At 45.4% G+C, this 20,356-nt stretch overlaps 1 protein-coding gene across 8 annotated transcripts in view; it reads left to right on the plus strand.

The window, feature by feature from the left end:
• Positions 1-20,356, plus strand: part of KIAA1217 (KIAA1217 ortholog) — a 447,053-nt gene that overhangs the window by 275,920 nt on the left and 150,777 nt on the right. For 3 of the 8 annotated variants that reach the window (XM_081796071.1, XM_081796072.1, XM_060659150.3), the window contains exon 3: positions 13,493-13,573. The exons of the other annotated variants lie outside the window; for them this stretch is intronic. In XM_081796071.1, the coding sequence (XP_081652197.1) occupies positions 13,493-13,573 (81 nt within the window). The remainder of the gene's footprint in view (positions 1-13,492; positions 13,574-20,356) is intronic. 8 annotated transcript variants of the gene reach the window in all.

The raw sequence follows: 20,356 nt of genomic DNA on the forward strand, positions 1-20,356 counted from the left end.
CTCCAGGCTCCGAGCCATCAGCCCAGAGCCTGACGCGGGGCTCGAACTCACGGACCGCGAGATCGTGACCTGGCTGAAGTCGGACGCTTAACCGACTGCGCCACCCAGGCGCCCCTGTGACCTGGCTTCTAAACGATGATGACATCGATGCTATAGGATAATACTCTTCCATACCAGTAGCAGCTGTGGGGGACTCTTTACAAACTTAGGGGGAGGGGAGGCAGTCCGATTTAGATCATGGGCTGACCGAAGGGAAGATATTTGGCGTGATTTCCATCGCAGGTAAAGATAAATTGGTTTTGTGTTCTAGTTCCGAGACCGCGCAGTAGACAGACCCGCCTTTGCCTGGTGGTACTTTTAAAAACTCTTAGTATTGATTCCATACTTTTGATGTGTTTTCATGACCAGTTCAGACTACCCAAGCTGTAAAACACCAGTCATTAAGAAAAACTCTCCATCAGAGAAGAATCAAGGAAATTCTGCTTCCATTATTTAAGTTTTGACATCTCTGGAGGGACACAGTAAAACTCTTTCTAGCCATTAGTAGTTGACCTTGAAATAGGATACGCATTTCCTCTGTAGTGTGCTCACTAGTCTCCGTTTTATTCCTGTAAGCACGGAGTTAAGTGACAGAAACAAAAGGAACTTCATAAAACCTTGTTGCCAAATCCTGTCCTCCTCTATTCATTGGAGCTAACTAACAGTAAACAGGGGATTTTGATGGTATTTTATGTATTTCAACTGTTACTTCTTGAAAGAGTGGATATGTGACTTGTAAATAGGTTGTTGGAATCCACCTCTTCAAAAATTCCCATCTGGCTTCCTTTCTTCCCCTCTAGTGCCCTCCTTTTCTTCCTGCCTCGAGCTCCATGCTTTTCTGGAGCTCCTGAAGTCTCTATAACCTCACCCTTCCCTCACGATCCTAGGTCAGCACTCCTTTGTGTCTGTTTGGTCATTTGTGGGCGGTGGTAGGTGGGCCCCGCCCCTTTGTGTAAGAGACACGCCCACAGAGTCTCATCCATGGTCTAGCTTGTTGCCCATTATGAAGCGGGAGGTTCGTCCTGTAGGGGAGGGGAAGCCAGGGAGCCGGGGAGAATACAAGACCTTTCCTCACCTTGCACCTAGGCTCACGAACTCAGCAAAAACAAGGAAGGAAGGAACAATTGCCTTGCACACTTTATTTCATTTCTGGATCCCTTTTCCTGTATCCTATCAAAATCTCCTCTCTGCTAAATTATTGATACGAAGTTTTATCTGGTACAGCTGCTGCTGTCTCTCCCCAGGGGTGTCTTCACTTTGAATAATGGAGTTAGTTCAAAGCCCCTGCTTAGCCAATCAAGGAGCTGTGGATTTGCAGGGTTCAGCTGGCAGGTTGGTGTAATGTTCCTGGAACAAGAAGACTTCTTGGTTTCCATGAAATCACCCTCTTCCCCCATGACCGACCACAAGCCACTACCCTGCTTGCTCACATGGCTGACCTTGCCCTTGTGGTTAATGAAAAGGATACGAGTCTACACATGCTGGTGGCTGGCAACATAGCAAGAAGAAGTTCTGCCTGGGAGTGTAATGCAGCCCAGGGCCGGGAATGGGCCTTCTGGGTGCCCTTGGGATGGATCACCTGCCAGGTGGCCTGCTTTGCTTCATCCCAGGGTGTCAAGTGTGACCATCAGCTTAACTGGGTGCTGTCGAAGCCCACCTTCCCCATCTGCAACACTGTTTGCTCCACTGGAGTGGGAAAGAGGCCAGTGGACGAATCTACAGCAGAGCCAAACGTTGGATTACACTTTACCCATAAGTCTCTTCAGCTGACCTAAGAATTGCATTATGAATGGGGAGGGCAGGTGACTTGCCGAGATAATCCTTGAAAGAGAGATTGCGTGCGTAGAAACTCAACCTCCTTTCCGGTGTTCCACATGGAGTAATCATGGACCACATAATAGCTTTGTATTTCCCTACTATTAATTGCAAGTTTTGTGTGCATACTTGAAGTATCAACTTAAAAACAGTGCTTTACCTTTCTCATAAACAGGCTCTGATCTGCCTATTTTACATTATGGTGGCCAGAGCACCACCATTCTATTAAAAATATAATGTTGTCGGGGCACCTGGTGGCTCAGTCAGTTGACTGTCCGACTGTTAATTTTGGTTGGATCCCAGGGTGGTGGGATTGAGCCCCCCGTCAAGCTCTGCACTGAGCATGGAGTCTGCTTAAGATTCTCTCTCTCTCTTTCTCTCTCTCTCTCTCTCTCTCTCTCTCTCCCCTGCTCGCACTCTCTGATAATAATAATAATAATAATAATAATAATAATAATAATAATAATGTTTTCTTATGCCAGCCAATCAAATGCTCTATCTGTTTAAACTCTGTCCTCCACTCTGGATTTGAAAGCTCTTTAGTGACCTCTCAAAGTCAGCCCTGTGTTCAGGTCAGTGTCATACTAGGAGTAAATGAAGAATCAAGGTTATTCTTGCTCTGCAGTCTTGCCTTAAAAGAGTGAGTTACCATTCCTAGAGGCAAAGGAACCGTGCTGTGCTTTGGTTACACATATGCAAGTGGGATTTATTAGCTTTGGGAAGGAAGCAGAGGTCATCATGATACTTGGTAAATTATGAGAGGGGGTCAGAGGGTCAGAAAGAGGGAGCTTCCCTGCCAGACATCCCTGGCTGAGAGTTGAAATACCATGGAACAGATAGTTCGAAAATTATGAGTAACCTTCTCAACTTTGTCCTAGACCCTCGTGCCTGAGAGTACGAACCAAAGGAGGGAGTATAGCTTTGCAAGGATCTGGGGTGGGGGGGTTGTGGAAGGGGGAGGATGATAGCTGGCCAATCTTGCAAGGTTCTACAGTGAGTACTAAAGGTTGAAAGTAGTGTCAAGGACTCCCCAAAAGCCTGGAATGACCCCACATACCTGCACATCAGCCTCAGACCCACCGCGGCCTCTCGGATCTTCCGGGTGGAAGAGGAGAGAGATGTTCACACCAACAGGAAGTGCTCATCTCGATGATGCGGTTTCCTCTTTGCTCCCTCCCTGAGGGTCTCCCCCTCCCCTCCCTCCACCTCAAAACAGCTGAACCAGATGCCCTTCAGACAGGCTTGACATTCCAGTGCTGCCACTGCCCCGTATTCTGAAGGACAGGAGGTGGGGCAGCCTAGGTAGATGGTCCAGACGGAAATGCCTGTGAAGTCACAGGGTCACCCCGACACCCACCCACGTGGGGCTCGTGTATGGTCAAACACCGCCTTGACAATAGCACTGTGTTTTGATTGTGAACAACGGTTTCTGGTTTTCTCTCTGTGTCCACCTAGTCCTCTTTGTGTTGGTTCTGTCCTGTATTTTCGACTTCTTTCTGTGAAGCTTTGATGGGAAGGTTCTGCAGGTTCCTACACTTCTGGAAGGGCCGTTGATAAACTTAAATGTTTTCTTGAAAGCCTATTCGTGGCACGAGCCGGGGCCCCGCGGAACATTTTTGAGCTGTGATTTGCACTGCAGCTCCAGAAACTACCATGCCAGTGGCGCTAAACAGGAACTATACGACTTTTGATTTTGCTGAGGGGCTCGTTTCTCTCTCTTGATCTCACTCTCTCAGTTTTTCAGTGTAGGGCCAGAGGCCGTTCGTGTACTTTGAGACTGTTTTCAACTTTTTGCTCCTGCTATTTCCAGGCAATTAGCAAAGCCCGTTTAGAGTTGAATTGTTATGTGCACACATTCTGTTTTAAATTCATTGTTGTCAGAGGGATGTATGTTAAACGTCAAGAAGAACTCCTAGAATCCAACCTTTTGCTTCAAAAGATTGAAGTCTTTACTTATTTTATCAACAAAAGATTTAACTAGATATTAAAAATGACAACAGGGGCACCTGGGCACCTCAGTCGCTTGAGCACCTGACTTTGGCTCAGGTCATGATCTCAGGGTTCCTGGGTTCGAGCCCCATGTTAGGCTCTGTGCTGACAGCATGGAGCCTGCTTTCTTCGGATCCTCTGTCCCCTTCTCTGTACTTCCCCCGCTCTCTCTCTCTCTCTCTCTCTGTCTCAAAAATAAACATTGAAAAAAAAAAGACAACAAATAGTATTCATCCAGCTAGAAGAATGTATGAACTCTAGTAGATTCAAAATCATGCCGGAGAGCTGTAGCTGGGTTGTTGTTTTTTTCTTTTTGCTTCTCTACAGATTATTTTCCTTAATTGCAATGTTAAAAATACTAATTTGTAATTATGGCCCCAGTTATGTTGTATTAATTATAATTACGATGTTTTATCACACAGACTAGCAACTGATGATGGCCCTTGTCTGTTTAAATAATATCAATCTGTCTTTGAATTTAAGAAATGGCATCACTTGCTTATTTAATTGATGTCAGCAGTGAAATGGAACTGTCAAGAATAGTTTTTGTGTCAGAACACATTTTTATCCCAATAAAGCTTATAGCTTTCACAATAAATTTCAACCCCCAAAATATACTTGGCTATTTCTGGGAATTGATCAACCAGAAACTGGGAAATGAGGCCAGGCTCCAGCACTGAGCTCTTGGGTGATAAGGGCTGATGAGGGCCGGTGGGTTGGCTGAGCCCAGTCCGTGGAGCTCAGCATACCTACAAAAGCATAGAACTAGAGATCAAAGCCGCAATTACCTTGAGGTCAGGAGAGGTCGCAGCTCCACAGGCAGGTGGACCTTAGGGCCTTCAGTCAGCAAGTGTCCCAGCCCAGACCCCCAGCTGGAGATGGGGGTGCCAACATCCACCACCGTGATTTTTCTCTCCTCCTGGATTGAGGTGTTGAAGGTCTAACATCCCTGGAGTGGACAGAGCCAGACCTCATGCTTTAGCAGCAAAGCATTCTAGGAACTCTGGTCCATGTGTGCATGCCTCCAGCTCCCTCTCCATCATAAAAACACTACTGCACTGTTATTATTAGAGTTTTACACTCAACAGTGCTTTTGTCTGATTTACCTCGTTCACGCTTCTTGGTGACGTTGTGAGGTAGGCAAGATGGTCGTTGCCATCTTGGAAAGGGGAAAGTGAGACTTAGTGGTTTAACGGATCCAATTCAAAGCCTAATGTCAGCTTAAGTCATTTATTCAGAGGACAACAGTGAATGAGTGCTGAACGTCTTCCCACCTGCTCTTGGAGCTACACGCTAGACCTTCCTCAGTAACGACTGTGTGTGGAGCACTCTGGTGTGGCCAAGGACGTTAGGAGGCAATATGCTTTTGGAGAACCCAAAGCTAAGATCTGCCATAGAGGTTGAATCTAACTCTGTGTTTTATACGTCAGGAATTGAGGACCAGACAGATGTCTAAGTTACACTGAATGCTCAGCAAAGCCTGTAGAACCCACATTCCAACTCTTTGCCCAGTGCTCTCTGGACCGCTGAGCCTCACGTCTCCCTCATAGAACAGCATTGGCCATTATTCCATAGATATCGCATTTATATCACCGCCAACCATTATGGAAACTTCTAGAATAGATGTTGTGTGAAAAGGCCAGCATTTCCCCATCTTAGGTAGGGGAAGACGAGATGCTCAGAGGCATCCTTCTGCTGGCCTGGTTCCCCTTGCTTATGGGGGAAGTTTGTCGAGATCTAAGAGATTCTGGCCTCTGACTGTTTTCTCTGGGAGAACAGGGAGAATCAGAAATGCGGTGCCTTCCCGAATGGTTTCTAAATGATCCCATTTTTTATCCTACTTTCCCCCCTATTAAAATTCTTACCTTGAGTTACGTCTCAAGTGCAAGAAGGCTGCTTCCAAAGCAAGGCCCGGTCAGAAGATGGCCTGATGGAGCCAAGGGTCAGCTGGAACAAGGATGAAATGTATTACAGAGGTTTGGCATAATGAGGGAGAAATAGAAATCTGGAGTTCAGAAGCTCTCTTTTTCTTAGGAGCTTTGAGTCTTCTTTGTGTTTAGTATTCCAGGGGAGAAGGGTTTGGTGGAAATTGAAGGGAAATGCTGCCAGACAGAAATTCCATATCAGATAGACATTTGCCTCCTTTCAAGAAGGTGTGAGAGTAGCCATGAAGCCTTAAGGCACAGGGGAGTCAGAGTGATGGGTTGGAATGCTCTCGATGGAGCATGAGCAGTGGCTGGGGACAGACCTGCAGGTTGGCTGGGGAGGCTGATGTGAGCGTTGGGTGAGTTTCTGGGCCAACTCCTTGCGCCTGAACCCCTCAGACCTGAGGTAGTTTACAGACCAGGAGGTGAGCCCTCAAGGCAAGCAGACTGCCAAAGTCAAGGCTCCCCAAACACCAATGCCTCCTTCACCGCCTTTCTATTCATTCTGGAAGTGAAGTCAGCACTGGAGACATCCCCGCCTTCCTGGTGCTTAAATGGGGGGCGAGGGGGCACAGAGAAGAAACAAGCAAGTAAGTGATATATCTAGTCTATCAGGTGGCATTTAAGTGCTGTGGAAGAAAACCAGGCAGAATTCTCAAGGAACTGGTCGTCCTGATGTCCATAGATTGTGTGTAGGGGGCAGTTCCAAGATATTTGTCACCCTTGTGGAGCTGACCTGGGGTAACTCTTCTCAGCCATTTTATATAACACTATGCAGGGCACTTCATTTCCATTTTTTTCTTTGTTCAGCAGCAATGTGGAGGAAAGACCTCTGAATAAAGCCCTTTGAGATCTGTTAATGAGCCAACAGTCTCTTATACTAGGTAGTCGATGCATTTGTGTATCTTATTGCGAGCCAGCATTCCGTTGTATGCAGAAAGAGACGAATGTATTTGGTTTTGGTTTTGGGTGTTTTAAACATCAGACTTCTTACTTCCATTGGAGTCATGACAACACAAGCACAGAGGCGTTCAGACGCTTCCCTTGGCCACAGATGAGCTCAGGCTCTTATTACGCCAGGTACTGCGTTTTTAAATTTTTTTTTTTAACCTTTATTTTATTTTTGAGACAGAGAGAGACAGAGCATGAACGGGGGAGGGGCAGAGAGAGAGGGAGACACAGAATCGGAAGCAGGCTCCAGGCTCTGAGCCATCAGCCCAGAGCCCGACGCGGGGCTCAAACCCACGGACCGCGAGATCGTGACCTGAGCCGAAGTCCGACGCTTAACCGACTGAGCCACCCAGGCGCCCGGTACTGCGTTTTTATATGCTAGGCACAGATTTAGCATTTTTTCATAAACTATCTCATTTCACACAGCAAAACAGTAACACAAATATTATTATTACTATCTTTACTACTTTAAGGACGAGGAAATGGGGCACCTGGGTGGCTCGGTCGGTTAAGTATCCGACTCTTGGTTTCAGCTCAGGTCATGATCTCACAGTTCATGGGTTAGAGCCGCGTGCCGAAGCCTGCTTGGGATTCTGTCTCTCCCTTTCTCTCTGCGCCTCCCCTGCTCACTTTCTCTGTTTCTCTCTCTCTCAAAATAAATAAATAAACTTTAAAAAATTAAAAAAAAAAGAAAAGATGAGGAAACAACACATGACACATGATAAAGGCAGCATTTCCAGGGTAAAGAGCCCAAGGTCTGAGATGTTAGGAGTTGAACTGGAGGCTCAAACCACTTATATCTTTCCAAGAGTGATACCCCCCAATCACTGTCCTAAGTTCACTGTAGAATTACTTGGAATTCTTAGGAAATTCGAATTCCTAGGATTTTTGCCCGGAATCTTTTTCTTTTTGAGATGTGGCAGCTTTTTTTGTTTTGTTTTGTCCGTTTACCCTTGAGAGTCCCTGAGACTTTATCCTGTATTTTAAGTTTATCGTTAATCAATTATAAAACTGAACATGACTCACAAAGTCTCACAAAGCCTACCTAATTTTATCCCATCTTTAATGTTTTAAACATTTTTAGAAAAGAATTATGTTACAATTGGGTCTCTCAGTTGAGTAACTTTTTTTTGTTTGTTTTTACCCCAAATAACCTGAAATTATGTTGGTCTCCAAGTTACTGATAGAACTGTGTGTCCTTAGGATCAAATTACTTCTAAGATGATTTCCGCAACATTTGCTATTGTTGTGTTCTTTAGTTTTGTGTTATGGGGGCTACCGATTTTCATTTGTTCAATAGCAGCTTCATTAAATCTATTAGATTTGCAGAAATCAACTCTTTCTGCTGTCATTGGTGTTAATGACACAAATGGTCGCCCCATTTTAGTTTTCCAGACTGGGTACCTCCAGCCAAAGTGAGCTGTCTAAGGGACTCTGAGGCATTTTGAAGAGATGAAGGTGGGCTCAAAGCCATCAGTGTGGAGTATGTCTTGCTTCCTCTCAAGTTCGGGATTTCAGCTGCTTCCTTCCATCAGGCCAGAGGCTGCATTTATTGTACTCGTTAAGTTCGCGGCGCCCCCTCGTGGTGCAACTGATACATAGTCAAGGTGAAAAAACAAAATGTTGGCAAGCTTACAAGTGATAAAAAAAAAAAAAAAGGCTGTGCATTTAGATAGGATCTTATTGTTCTTCCCATTTTTAAGCCTGTCAAATGTGTAAAATCTTGTTTTCCGATTTTGGTTTAAATTCATCTGTAGCTGTTTATATCATATTCAGTGCTTCATTTTGGGGAGGGAAAAACAAATCAGAAAAGCAAGCTCAAATCCCAAATCCCCCACAAGTTCAAAAAAATATATATACATATTTTTTTAACGTAAGAGTAATACATGTGATTCTGGAAATACTGGAAAGAACAGATAAAGAGCAAAAGAATCACTTATGATCTCACAGCCCACATGGATTAACATTGGGTTAAATGTTAACACACCCATTATATGTGTGACCTTCATTCTGTGTTGTTACAGAGTCTGCTTCTTCATCATTGTTAGTAGTTGCTTAGTTTGGTGGGTTCCATTGCGTACCTGCTTGTGGATTATTATAGATTATAGATTTCCTTCGAGTCAGTTGCTCAAAATAGAATGGCTGAATCGAAAGGATATGCAAAATTTTAAGGCATTAGATACGTACTTCCTAGTTATTGTAAGTAAAGCATCTTCTGGGGAATGCAGTTTTTTTTTTAAATAAACGTTTCAAGTTCCTAGCATTTGCCTTCTTACTCTGTGCCAGGAATTGTGTCTCTTGGTTTCCGTGCCTCGATCCCATTTGATCCTCATAACAACTATGTGAAGTAAATACTGTTATTGTTCTCGCTTTCCAGATAAGGAATGTCAGGCTTACAGGAATTAAATAGCTGCTATGTGTTTCCAAGAGCAGGAAGACAGAAGGCTTTCAGAAATTGGATCAGAATAGCACTTTGCATCCCTTGAATCTGGAACTAAGTGGAAACTAATACTGATAATTCTCCATTGGTAAAATAAAGAACAAGGGTGTTGGCAATAAGAGAGGAGGAAGAGGAAATACGGGTCTGTAAATTTAGAAACATGATGAAAATTCTAAGTTAAGACTCTGGCAATTAGATCTTCTTGTTAGAAGGTACAATGGACAACTCCGTGATTACTGTATAATTACAAACTCTGGGGAACCCCTAATATGGACGTGTTTTTGCTAGATCTTGTCATTTTTTTTCATGAATACATTTTCTTTGACCACAATAGTCTTCAGACTGCTTCAATTACTCCTAAATAGTCAAAAGTTGACTAGAAGGAAAGTGTATCATAAAATCTTCCATTTCTGGATAAAACCAGAACCTTTTGCGAGCTTTTCGATTTTGGCAAATCTCCAAAGTTCCTTATGGTTTTTCTCTCACTGTTACTCGCTAGGGACCTACATTTGCCTTTTATGACTGTCACCCATATTCTTCTCTTTTCGTATTCTTATGTCATTATCTTTATTCTAGAAAGCTCAGGAAGATACAGAGCAAAAGAAAGAGAATGAATAGTGCTCATCATTCAGGCTGTTAGAAATACTGTGTGTGTTGTTCATTTTTGGTTCTCTTTGTCATTACTCAATATTTACTATTCCTGATCTGCCCTTCTCAGGCTCACCAGCACTGTCTTTGTTCTTGAGGAAGAGATTTTGAACCTCTTTCTCTTCCTGCTGCATTTAGCCTTTCAAAGACATCTTGAGCACCAGTTAGTGGAACGGCCACCTGTGTCGTTTCCCTTGACCATTTTCCTCTTATGATGCCATCGGATTTATTAGGAATCTTTGAAATACTCAAAATTTCCTTCTGTTTATTTTTTATGGCATTATCATGATGCAGCTACAGCTGTTTCCTTGAGGTCGTGGGCCTTGCCGTTACATTCCCTTATCTTGATGTGGCCTCGTGATGTCCGTCAACTACTGATCGCCATTATAATTCTCTGAAGTGACTCGGAGATGCTCCTTCCCCACCCACACTGATTTTTTTTTTTTTTAGGAACAATTTTCTGTTTTATGGTCAAATCTATAAATCAGACTTCTAAGTTCTACACACTTGGTTTAACCGGAGTATGTGAGTGGCCTAATAAAATCCCATTCTCCTTCTACACTTCCTTCTGCAGGGCTCAGAACCTATAGAGCCCGAAACATTTTGCACACGTATGGAACCTGCTGAAGAGTGAGGAGGTTTTCTGTGAGTTGAATTTTGTAATCCCGAGGAAATGGATGTCATTAGAGAGCTCGAGTTCCTGCAGACCCAATTGCTGGAACCCCTTCTGCGTGGGAGCCACCGACCGCATCTTTGAAGAAAGGCCTCCTGCCTCTCCGGCACCCCAGGGTCCTTTCCTGCTCTGATGCAGGACGGCTCTCCCAGCTTCTGTGTTTCCTCGACCTCGGGCGGTAAGGGCAAGAAAGGATGACCAGCAGAGTCGGTACTTGCTCGAAGTTGGAAGCCTTTGACCACTCCTGTGTTTGTCCCCCTATGTTCTTGGATTGCAGGCAGTCCTTGCCTAAAGCAGCTGCTTTAGCGACTTTCTTTGTCCCCCTTTTGTCCAAGTATTGTATTATTATTGTTGCAGGTCCCTCTGCTGAGAGCCCTCTTTCAGAGAGAGGCTGGGGTCTCTGCCCTCCTGGCAGCCACGTTGTTGGGGAACTGGTCTCCCCTCCCCCCTCTTGTTCTCCATCCGCGCTGTGCGGGGCTGGCTCTCTCTCGGGTTCTCTGCCCTCAGCCCATTTTATTTCCCATCTCCTTCGGATGCAAGTTCTGGTTTTCTGCACCCTTTTCTCCTTGCTTGTGCACAGCAGCTCTTCAAATCTATCATCCTGTTTTTATCTTGCACTTTTATTTATCATGCACCTACGGGGCTTTAGTATTTGTGATCTGCTTCAGATTTCTTTCGTAGTTGATGAAGCCTGTAAAGAATCAGAAGCCCTACAGCAACCCTCACCTTTCTAGGCAGAATATATTCACCTAGGAAAGGGCTTTTATGAGGTCAGTCTGGCTAATAGCTCTTCTAATGGTGTCACTCTCCTGTTCTCTTAAAAGTCCCTTTGAGTTCTTTGCCTCCCCCCCCCCCCCCCCCACTTCTGAATGCATTCTGGATAGACCATTTTAAGTACAGTTCTTGCCTAGAGACCTGTCTTTTGGCTTTGGGATGTAGCCCTCTGTATTCAAACGTTCTTTTCCTTGTAGGGATTTGTGTCTGATATGTGTGAAACCAGCTTGTAAATAATATAAAATTAGTGAGAAATAAAAGAAATACACATATATACATCTTATCTCTGTATCTGTAATGTGGTTTGGACCACAGATACCATATAATTCAATTATGACGATGTTTAGAGGCCGTGTATATTTTGGTCATATTCATATGGATACATCCGTGTGCACATGCAGTAATTGTAACAAGCGGGTGTCGAGCCAGGACATCTCACTGGCCGATTTTTTTTTTGTTTTTTTTACTTTTTCTTTTTAATTGTGGTAAAATACACATGACACAAAGTTTACCACCTTAACCACTTTTTTTTTTTTAAGTTTTGTTTATTTTGAGAGAGAGAGAGAGAGAGAGAGAATGTGCGTGTGTGTGTTTGAGAGAGAGAGAGAGAGAGAGTGGGAGAGAGACAGCATGAGCGGGGCAGGGGCAGAGAGAGAGGGAGACCGAGAATCCCAAGCAGGCTCCAGGCTGTCAGCCCAGAGCCCGACGCAGGGTTCGAACTCCCGAAACTGCGAGATCATGACCTGAGCTGAAACTATGAGTCGGGCGTTCAACCGACTGAGCCACCCAGGGACCCCCATCTTAACCAGTTCAGTGGTGTTAGGTGCGTGTTGTGCAACCAGCCCCCAGCACTCTTCTTTTTGCAAAACTGAAACTCTGTCCACGTCAAACAGCACCTTCCCATCCCCCTCTCCTCCCAGCCACTGACACCCGTCATCCTACTTTGTATCACTGAATTGACTACTCTGGGTACCTCACGTAAGCGGACTCTTTACAGCGTTTGTCTTTTTGTGTGCGGATTATGTTACTTCCTATAATGTTCTCAAGGCTCCTGCATGTTGTAGCGTGTGTCTGAATTTCTTCCCTTTCTGAGGCCAGATAATATTCATTACACATACACACCGTGTTTTGTTTATCCGCTCATCTGTTGGTGGACCCTTGCTTCCACTTGGGCCTGTTGTGAATAATGCTGCTGGGAACGCGGGAGTCATATTTCTTTGAGACCCTGCTTTCAGTTCTCACTGGCTGATTCTGGATTCAGGAGTGAGTCATCTGCTCATGAGGATTATGGAAATTTTCATTTTTAGAAAGACAAAAAGGTATTTCCACCGTGATTATTTAAAAAACGAAGTTGTCCGAGGGGTGCCTGGGTGGCTCAGTCGGTTGAGCGTCTCACCTTGGCTCAGGTCATGATCTCGCAGTTTGTGAGTTCAAGCCCCACTTCGGGCTCTGTGCTGACAGCTCGGAGCTGGAGCCTGCTTCGGATTCCGTGTCTCCCTCTCTCTCCACCCCTGTCCTGCTTGCACTCTGTCTCTCGCTCTCTCAAAAATAAATAGACATAAAGGATAAAGTCCAAAAATTCATCAGGGGATCAATGAGAATTGAAATATTTACATACTGGCACAGGAAGCATAATAAACTGAAGACACACACTCCAGGGTCACCCAGATTTCAGGGACAGAATTTGTTCCCTCAGCCGTGATCCTGATCTTCTGTTCCTGCAAGTATTCACATTGGGTGTGATCATGAAAGTCTTGTCATCCTGCATGGCAGAGCCCAGGTTCAGAGCACTGAGCTCACAAGCCAGTCTTGAGAGAAGCCCAGTGGCCATTCCCAATCAAGATGGCAGGCGGGGCTCACCACCAAACTGCACTCAGACTAGGAAGGGTATTTCAATCTGGTTTGGCAACTCTCGTAGCTTCCCTGCAGCCTTGGGAGACAATTGGCCAATGTGACATATTCTCAGATGACGCGGTGAATTTAGATAGGCTTGTGGCAAGATGTTTTAGGGGAAACTCGTTGCCAGGCGAGGCTGGCTTTCGCCATTTCTTTCTAGAACGTAAGGATGGGACTGTCACTGTTTTCTCCTTCCTTGAGGGGGACAGGGGTTAACTGCTACATTTACATCGTGAACAAATAGATGATCGGTCCATTTTGGTCAGCCTATTCTTTTTTCTCATCATGTTTTCACCCCTTTTCTTTTCTATCTTTTTTTTCTCCTTTTCTCCTGTTATACAGGCTTTGCAGTGCATGCTGATCTCTCTTCAGACAGAACTTGACATTCAAAGGTACTTGATGAAAATTGAATCATCTCAGCGAGTTAGTACTCCTTTTCTTTCTCTGCATTGAGTTGCACCTCACCTCCTGCCTTTTTATTCCGTTGCGTGTGGCTTTCTAATCGGCATCAGCCACTAAACCAGATGGGCTGTATACTTTTTCCCTGTCTCCCCCAAGCCCCGATTTAAACCCATCAAAGCCAAATGCTTGCAGCATTCTGAAACACGCGCGTGTCTTTCTGTGTTAACTGTGAGAGTTAATATGAAGGTGCACACTAACTGCATGCCTGCTTCGAAATACTTCGTTTGCTTTCCACACACTGAGTTGCGGAGCCGGCAGGAATGTGGAGGCGAGTCAGAGATGGGGCAACCATCTGAAAAGTGGGGCTCTGCGGCAAGCCTCCCTCCTCGCCGCCTTGCTCGAGGCAGAGTAGTCGTGGACGTCCGACAGAAACCACGTCATTCTGATAACCTCGGAGCACCGTGGCTCTTCCTTTACTCGGCCCCAGGACACCTGGTGCTGGCTCCTGATCGTGTTACTGACGTGCGTGTTAATAACAAGACGTGAGAGCAACAGACACATTGATACAGGACTTACTCTGGGCCAGCCACCCTTCTAAGTGCTTTAAAAGTATTAGTTTCTCACAGCAACCCATGGGGTGGATGTACTGTGGTCCTCGTTTTACAAATGGGGAAACCGAGGCGCAGAGACGTTACATTACTTGACCAAGACCACATAGTCGTGATAAGTAATGGGGTTGGCGTTGGACCCCAGGCCGTCTGGCCCCAGAGTCGGTGTTCAGCATGTTACTTATTTACCCACAGTCCTCGGTGCCCTCTGTGTCCAAACGGGGCAGTTTGGAACATGAAAATTGGAAAGGGTGGGGAGAGTTTCCAGCTCTTGGATACCTGGCTGGGTGCTGGGCGCTGTGCCCACAGACCTCTCTCACATTGCCACCCACGTCCTTTGTGTCCCTCCAGACGCGTGGCCTATTTCTTTCTCGTCTCCTGAGCATGTGCAGGCCAGAAGCGTTTGCTCTTTACCATGAGGGCTTGAACCGTGAGGTTTAGGAAGCCCCCGGCAGACTGGCCTTTGTACAGAGGTGGTCTCTTTCCCATTGGTCAGTCTTCAGTGACCACACTGACCTCTTTCCCTTTCCTTTCCTTTTATTTTATTTTTTTTATTTTTAAAGTTTATTTATTTTTGAGAGAGAGAGAGAGAGCACGTGTGCGCAACCCAGGGAGGGGCAGAGAGAGCGGGAGAGAGAGAATCCCAAGCAGACTCCACCTTGTCAGTGCAGAGCCAGACTCGGGGCTCGGGCTCACGAACCTCGACGTGGAGACCTGAGCCCAAACCAAGAGTCAAGCCCTTAGCCCACGGAGCCACCCAGGGGCCCCTGCCTTTCCTTTTTTAATAACCGGTCTCACTGGTCTTTTTGGGGGGTAACAAGCTCAAACTGGAAAGTTTGTCCCCAAGGGGACATTCAAGTAAAAGTTCGGCCAGACTTGCTACAGAGAATCATCGCCCCTCCCCCCACGGTCTCACTTACGATGGGGTGTTTACCTCTAATTTTTTCCCATGCTGCTTAATCATTTTCATGTTTCTGTAATTTCACGTTTCTATAATTCTGTAATTGCTATAATTCATTTAAAATGGAGCTTAATTATTTCCTTGCACACGTGTCGTGCGCTGAACAGGAGGGCAGGAAAGGAGAAAAATGTCACGCATGGCTTCTCCCTACAATTTAAAATCTGCCGCCATTTTAACTGTTCCTGTCTTCTTGCAGAATAGAGATTTAGCTTCATAATGTGGGATTCTCCATCATAAATTGTGCAGTGTTTGGGGTCCCTGCACTGCTGTCTTTCCTTATGCTTGAAAGAAATTCTCAGCACTGACTTTTTTTTTTTTTTTTTTTTTTGGATATATCAGCCAGTAATGGGATATTTGGAAGTCGTTTTGAGGGATTATTTTTTGAAAAGCATTTATACACAAGTTACAATGACAGTGGTGTATTTTGGAGGAACGGGATGTAATAAGGTTGGAAATTGATATTCTTCCTCCTTTTTGGTTAAAGGAGTAACGCTCAGCCTCGGAAGATGTCACGTCCTCTGGTTTGAAATTGGAAGTAACCATTTACTCATGTCAGGCGGGGTGGACACAGAAAGAGGGTGGTTGTATTCTCTTCTCTCACATAGGACCCCCCAAGCCGAGGGACCCCCACTGGATAGCTGGGAGCCCAGCCATCTAGAACCGTCCTCAAGAGAGCAGCTCTCCACAAGGGTAGCTAGATGCTTTCTATCATTTATAGTTGACAACTTCCTGAGCATTTTTTTCGGTGACTCCTCACCACATCTATATCAAGTAGATATTTTGATTATTTTGTAGAAGTGAGAATGAAGGTTCCAGAGAGCCTTCACCTGGGGTCACATTGCCAGTGCACGGCCAGATTGGAATCTGCATTCTGTAAGAACCGTGTGGTAAAGAGGAAAGTGCTTTCATTCTAAATCTTGTCCTCCGTGTTCCCAGACCCTGATGTTCTTTCTTATAGTGGCTCTAGAGGGGAAAAGAACCTTTACCCTGAAATTGTCAGAACTTTCACATTTATTTTTGCATTTGAAAAACATTCCAGTGACATTGGGAGGGTGGCTGGTGGTGGTGATGGGTGTGTGTGTTTGAGTTGGAAAGTATCAGCAGATCCTACTTTCAAGAAGTCTGAAGAGGGTCTGGCCACAAGCACGGAAGGCATGGCCGCCTCCAATACCCCAGTGTCCCGCCTGGCCCAGCTCCCTGTGGCCTTCCTCACTGCAGGGGGACTGGGGACACCTTCAGATCTCCCAGGATAAGTAAGTCAAAGGAGGGGCCTCTGCTCACAGGGAAAGCCTCTCGTTTCACTACAATGTGGTTCAGCTCTAGGGGGCCCCACATCCTCTCCAGAAAGGACTGCAGCCTGGGCCGTGAGGATGAATTCGCAAATGGCTTTGTTAGGAGGCCTTCTACAGGGCATATTTAGCATTCCTTGTTAGGCTGGTTGTATTTGACTTGAAATTTCAAAGCCCCCTGGCAGGCCCTTGCTTTTCATCACCCATAATAACAGCAGCCCTCACTCAGACACCTTTTATCCTGAAACCTTTGAAGTGCATTGCTAGCTCTCTGAATTGTAAAGGCATCTGTCCCTGCTTTGCTCAGACTTCTCCCAGTGAGGACAGTGGGAGCCCAAGCCTGTGACACTTACTTGTTTATAATGCACATCTTCTTGTTTCAAAATACAGGAGGGGAAAGAGAGAGAGAGAGAGAGAGAGAGAGAGAGAAATAATGAGTGATTGATTCCAGGCAGCTTGCAGTCAAGAGACATCCACTCACGTGGATAAACTAAAAAATCTGAAGGCAAAATCTCAGAGGAGGTGGAGACAAATTTAGGACTATAGCTAACTGTGATTGGCTTGACCATTAACTTCAGGGTCAGCCTTTCTGATAGATTCGACATTTTACATACATTCTACATACTTCCCGTTATAGCACAGAGGAACACTTATTAACTGCTTCACGAGGGGAAGTCGTTTTCCTTGTGTTAAACTCCACAAGTGCCATTGTTTTGCTCTTGCCTTCTGAAAAGGGACATCCATCCCCATAACAGACAGGGTGCACGAAGAAACGGCGTGTTCCTCGCCTGGCCTTTTCGTGTGTATCAACTCCTTCAAGAGGAAAACACAACACTAAAGAGAACTAACTGCAGGAGTGTGTGTCTGAAGGGGGGGAGGGGGTCTGAGTTAACGAGATCCAGATTTGGAACTCGCTGATGGTATAACTTTGTAACCCCATGGAAGAATGCTAAAAGACAGAGGGAGTCAAGCTAGGCCTTATCTTCTTTCCAAAGTCTTTGTCTCATTGCGGCTTGGGAGGGAAGTCGGAGAACAGCCGGTTCAAGGTGCTGTTTCAGAAGCGAGGCCTGTGTCCTATTACAGGTAGGACACCAGGCGGGCAGGTGGCAGGTTGGCATTTAATCCTGAAAGTGGGAGAGGCCGCCCTGCAAGCTGACCTGGGGAGGAGCCCAGGGCGCATCTGCTCCTTTAGGCACAAGCCTCGCAAAGGGAAAAAATGAGAATCATATCATCTACATACTACGAAGGGGTTGAAACATAGAAAATATTCAACAGACTGTAAAAAAGAAAAATTGCTAAAGTTCCCAATTTACCTGGAGTCAAATTTTAAGAGCCCTTGGGGCGCCTGGGTGGCTCAGTCGGTTAAGCATCCGGCTGCGGCTCAGGTCACGATCTCACATTCCGTGGGTTCGAGCCCCGCGTCAGGCTCTGTGCTGACAGCTCAGAGCCTGGAGCCTGTTTCAGATTCTATGTCTCCCTCTTCCTCTGACCCTCCCCTGTTCATGCTCTCTCTCTCTCTGTCTCAAAAATAAATAAATGTTAACAAAAAAATTAAAAAAAAATTTTTTTAAGAGTCCTAAAGTTAAGTTATAGTAATGGAGGCAGAACTGCAGATGGGAGGGGGGAGAAAAAGAACTACGGATGCAAGAATCATGTCTCCTTAAAAGGTAAAGTGCATTATCCACATGTCCAAAAAATAATGGATAGCTTTTGGCTCTTCTTTCTTAGCTGTAATCTTTTTTGGACGTGGACGTCCACCCAATTCTGGATTCCTGCAGAATTTTGCATGGCATGAAAATGAAAATGTGTCTTCTTCGTTCCTGTGTTTTCCCCATGCATTTGAGTCCTCATGTCAGGGGCCATTTTAAGGATGAGTCCTTTTACCTGGAATCTAATCGTAAGGATTACACATGAGAAGACAGGCGTGGGTTTGAGTATCTTCAGGTCACCATAGACAAGAATCTTTCTGGCTTCTAAATGTTTTGTGAGACAGTCTTCCCTTCCCCTGATCTGCTCTTTAAAAATATCATGCTTAGGGGCGCCTGGGTGGCTCAGTCGGTTAAGTGTCCGACGTCGGCTCAGGTCTGATCTCACAGTTCACAAGTCTGAGCCCCGCATCGGGTTCTGTGCTGACAGCTCAGAGCCTGGAGCCTGCTTCGGATTCTGTGTCCCCCCACTCTCTCTCTACCCCTCTCCCGCTCATACTCTGTCTCTCTCTCAAAAATAAACATTAAAATTTTTTAAAAATATCATGCTCATTCTGTAAATCTCTGCTTTGCAGAAGGAATTTATTCTCATTTGGGACAAATAAGGAGGAAAGTATGTTACTCAGAATACTACCCTATAGAGAAAACCAATGCTAATATTTGGGGGGTATTGCTTCCATTTCTGAAGTTATAGTTGAAAAAAAAAATCCTTCAAAGACCCTGATGATGACTGTGTAATATTCCATTGTTTGGTTCCATGATACTTTTGTTAGTCAGCCTTCTATGTTACTCTAGGTTTATTTATTCTATTATAGATGTAACATATACAGATTCACTCCCTGACCCACTAGTACAGAAAGTATCACCTTTCTAATTTTTGCAAATCAAACTCATCTGGTGTGACTTCAGCAATTATTGAGAAATTTATTCTTATCACTTGGGGTCATAAATCAGTCCTAAGGAATGCATCTAGTCCCATAAAACTGGGTAAGCTTGGAACCAGTTTCCAACACTGTAAGCATGCCCTACATCCGTCTTCCCCAGTGGGGACACTCCTCGTAAATGGAATCCAGATCTTCATAATTTGAAGAACACCATGGCGGCCACCACCACCACCAATAAAACTAGCATGCTCCAGCTGGTCCTGGATAGTCATTCATCCCCCCTTTTCCTGCCCAATTGGCAACCTTCCTCCTCACCCAGTGGAGGGTGGGAGGACACCACCATATTTATTTTCCAAACGCCTTCACCTCCTAAGTCCAATCTAGGGAGAAGGTCTTCCTGTTGGCCTCTGTAGCATAAAGACAATGTTAATAGACCTTCCCCTGGGAAGACCTTAGAACACAAAGGCTTGGCAATTTTTTTCAGGAAATAAGTGACAGGAGTAGATGTTCCATAATTTTTTTTTGTTTGTTGCTGACAACTGAGAGGACAAGAGAAGTAATACCTCAAAAGATTCATGTGACACAGAAATAACGTGAAAGAGAGGATCTGTGTAGTGTGGTGCTTCTATAAATAATGAGGAAGCATCCTTTTCGGCACCGGCTGTCCTTGTCATTGGTTTCTCGGCATCTGTAGAGGGGGCTTTGCAGGAGGAGAGGTGGGTGGCAGAGGGGTCCCGTGTGGCTCACGTGGCTCAGTGCCGTGCCTGCCTCGCTGTGTGGATGCCTGTGGCCGGCTCTAGACAGGGAGGCAATGGCCAGTGACTCCTTGGCGTCACTGCCCTTTTCATCTTTCTGATCTGATAACGAAGTAACACACACGGCTAAGGAAAATGTGGAGACGAAAGACACAGTTGTGCTTTGCCCAACTGCTGAGTCGTCTGATTTTACTCCAGACCAAACATCTTTCTGTTTTCACAGGTGAAAATCATGAAAAACGTCTGGGTACCCTTTTGGTGGAAAGAAGGGGGAAGGGGTTGAAATATTACCCTTGAAGAAACAGGGCATAAGCTGAGTTTATCAGGGGTAACTCATCAAAATAAACCCCAGAGAAAACGGGTCCCCTCGGTCCAAGCTGAGGAAGGGAAATACTGATTTTCAGAGCTAAACTTCAGACAGAAGGGACCTCTAAGAATCTCAGGTGTGCACGGTTGCAAGTTGGCGTCAAAGGGGGGCTTGTGCAGATATGCCCTTCCGGTCGCAAGGCCCAGAAGTTCCTGGTTGACTGGAAAGCTGGCACGTGTCCCCGAGCTGCTCTCATGGCACGCGGATATGCACTAAACAGTCAGTTGTGTGTGT

The sequence above is a fragment of the Panthera onca genome, chromosome B4, assembly GCF_046562875.1.
Source record: "Panthera onca isolate mPanOnc1 chromosome B4, mPanOnc1 haplotype 2, whole genome shotgun sequence".
In the NCBI taxonomy this organism is placed as follows: Eukaryota; Metazoa; Chordata; class Mammalia; order Carnivora; family Felidae; genus Panthera; species Panthera onca.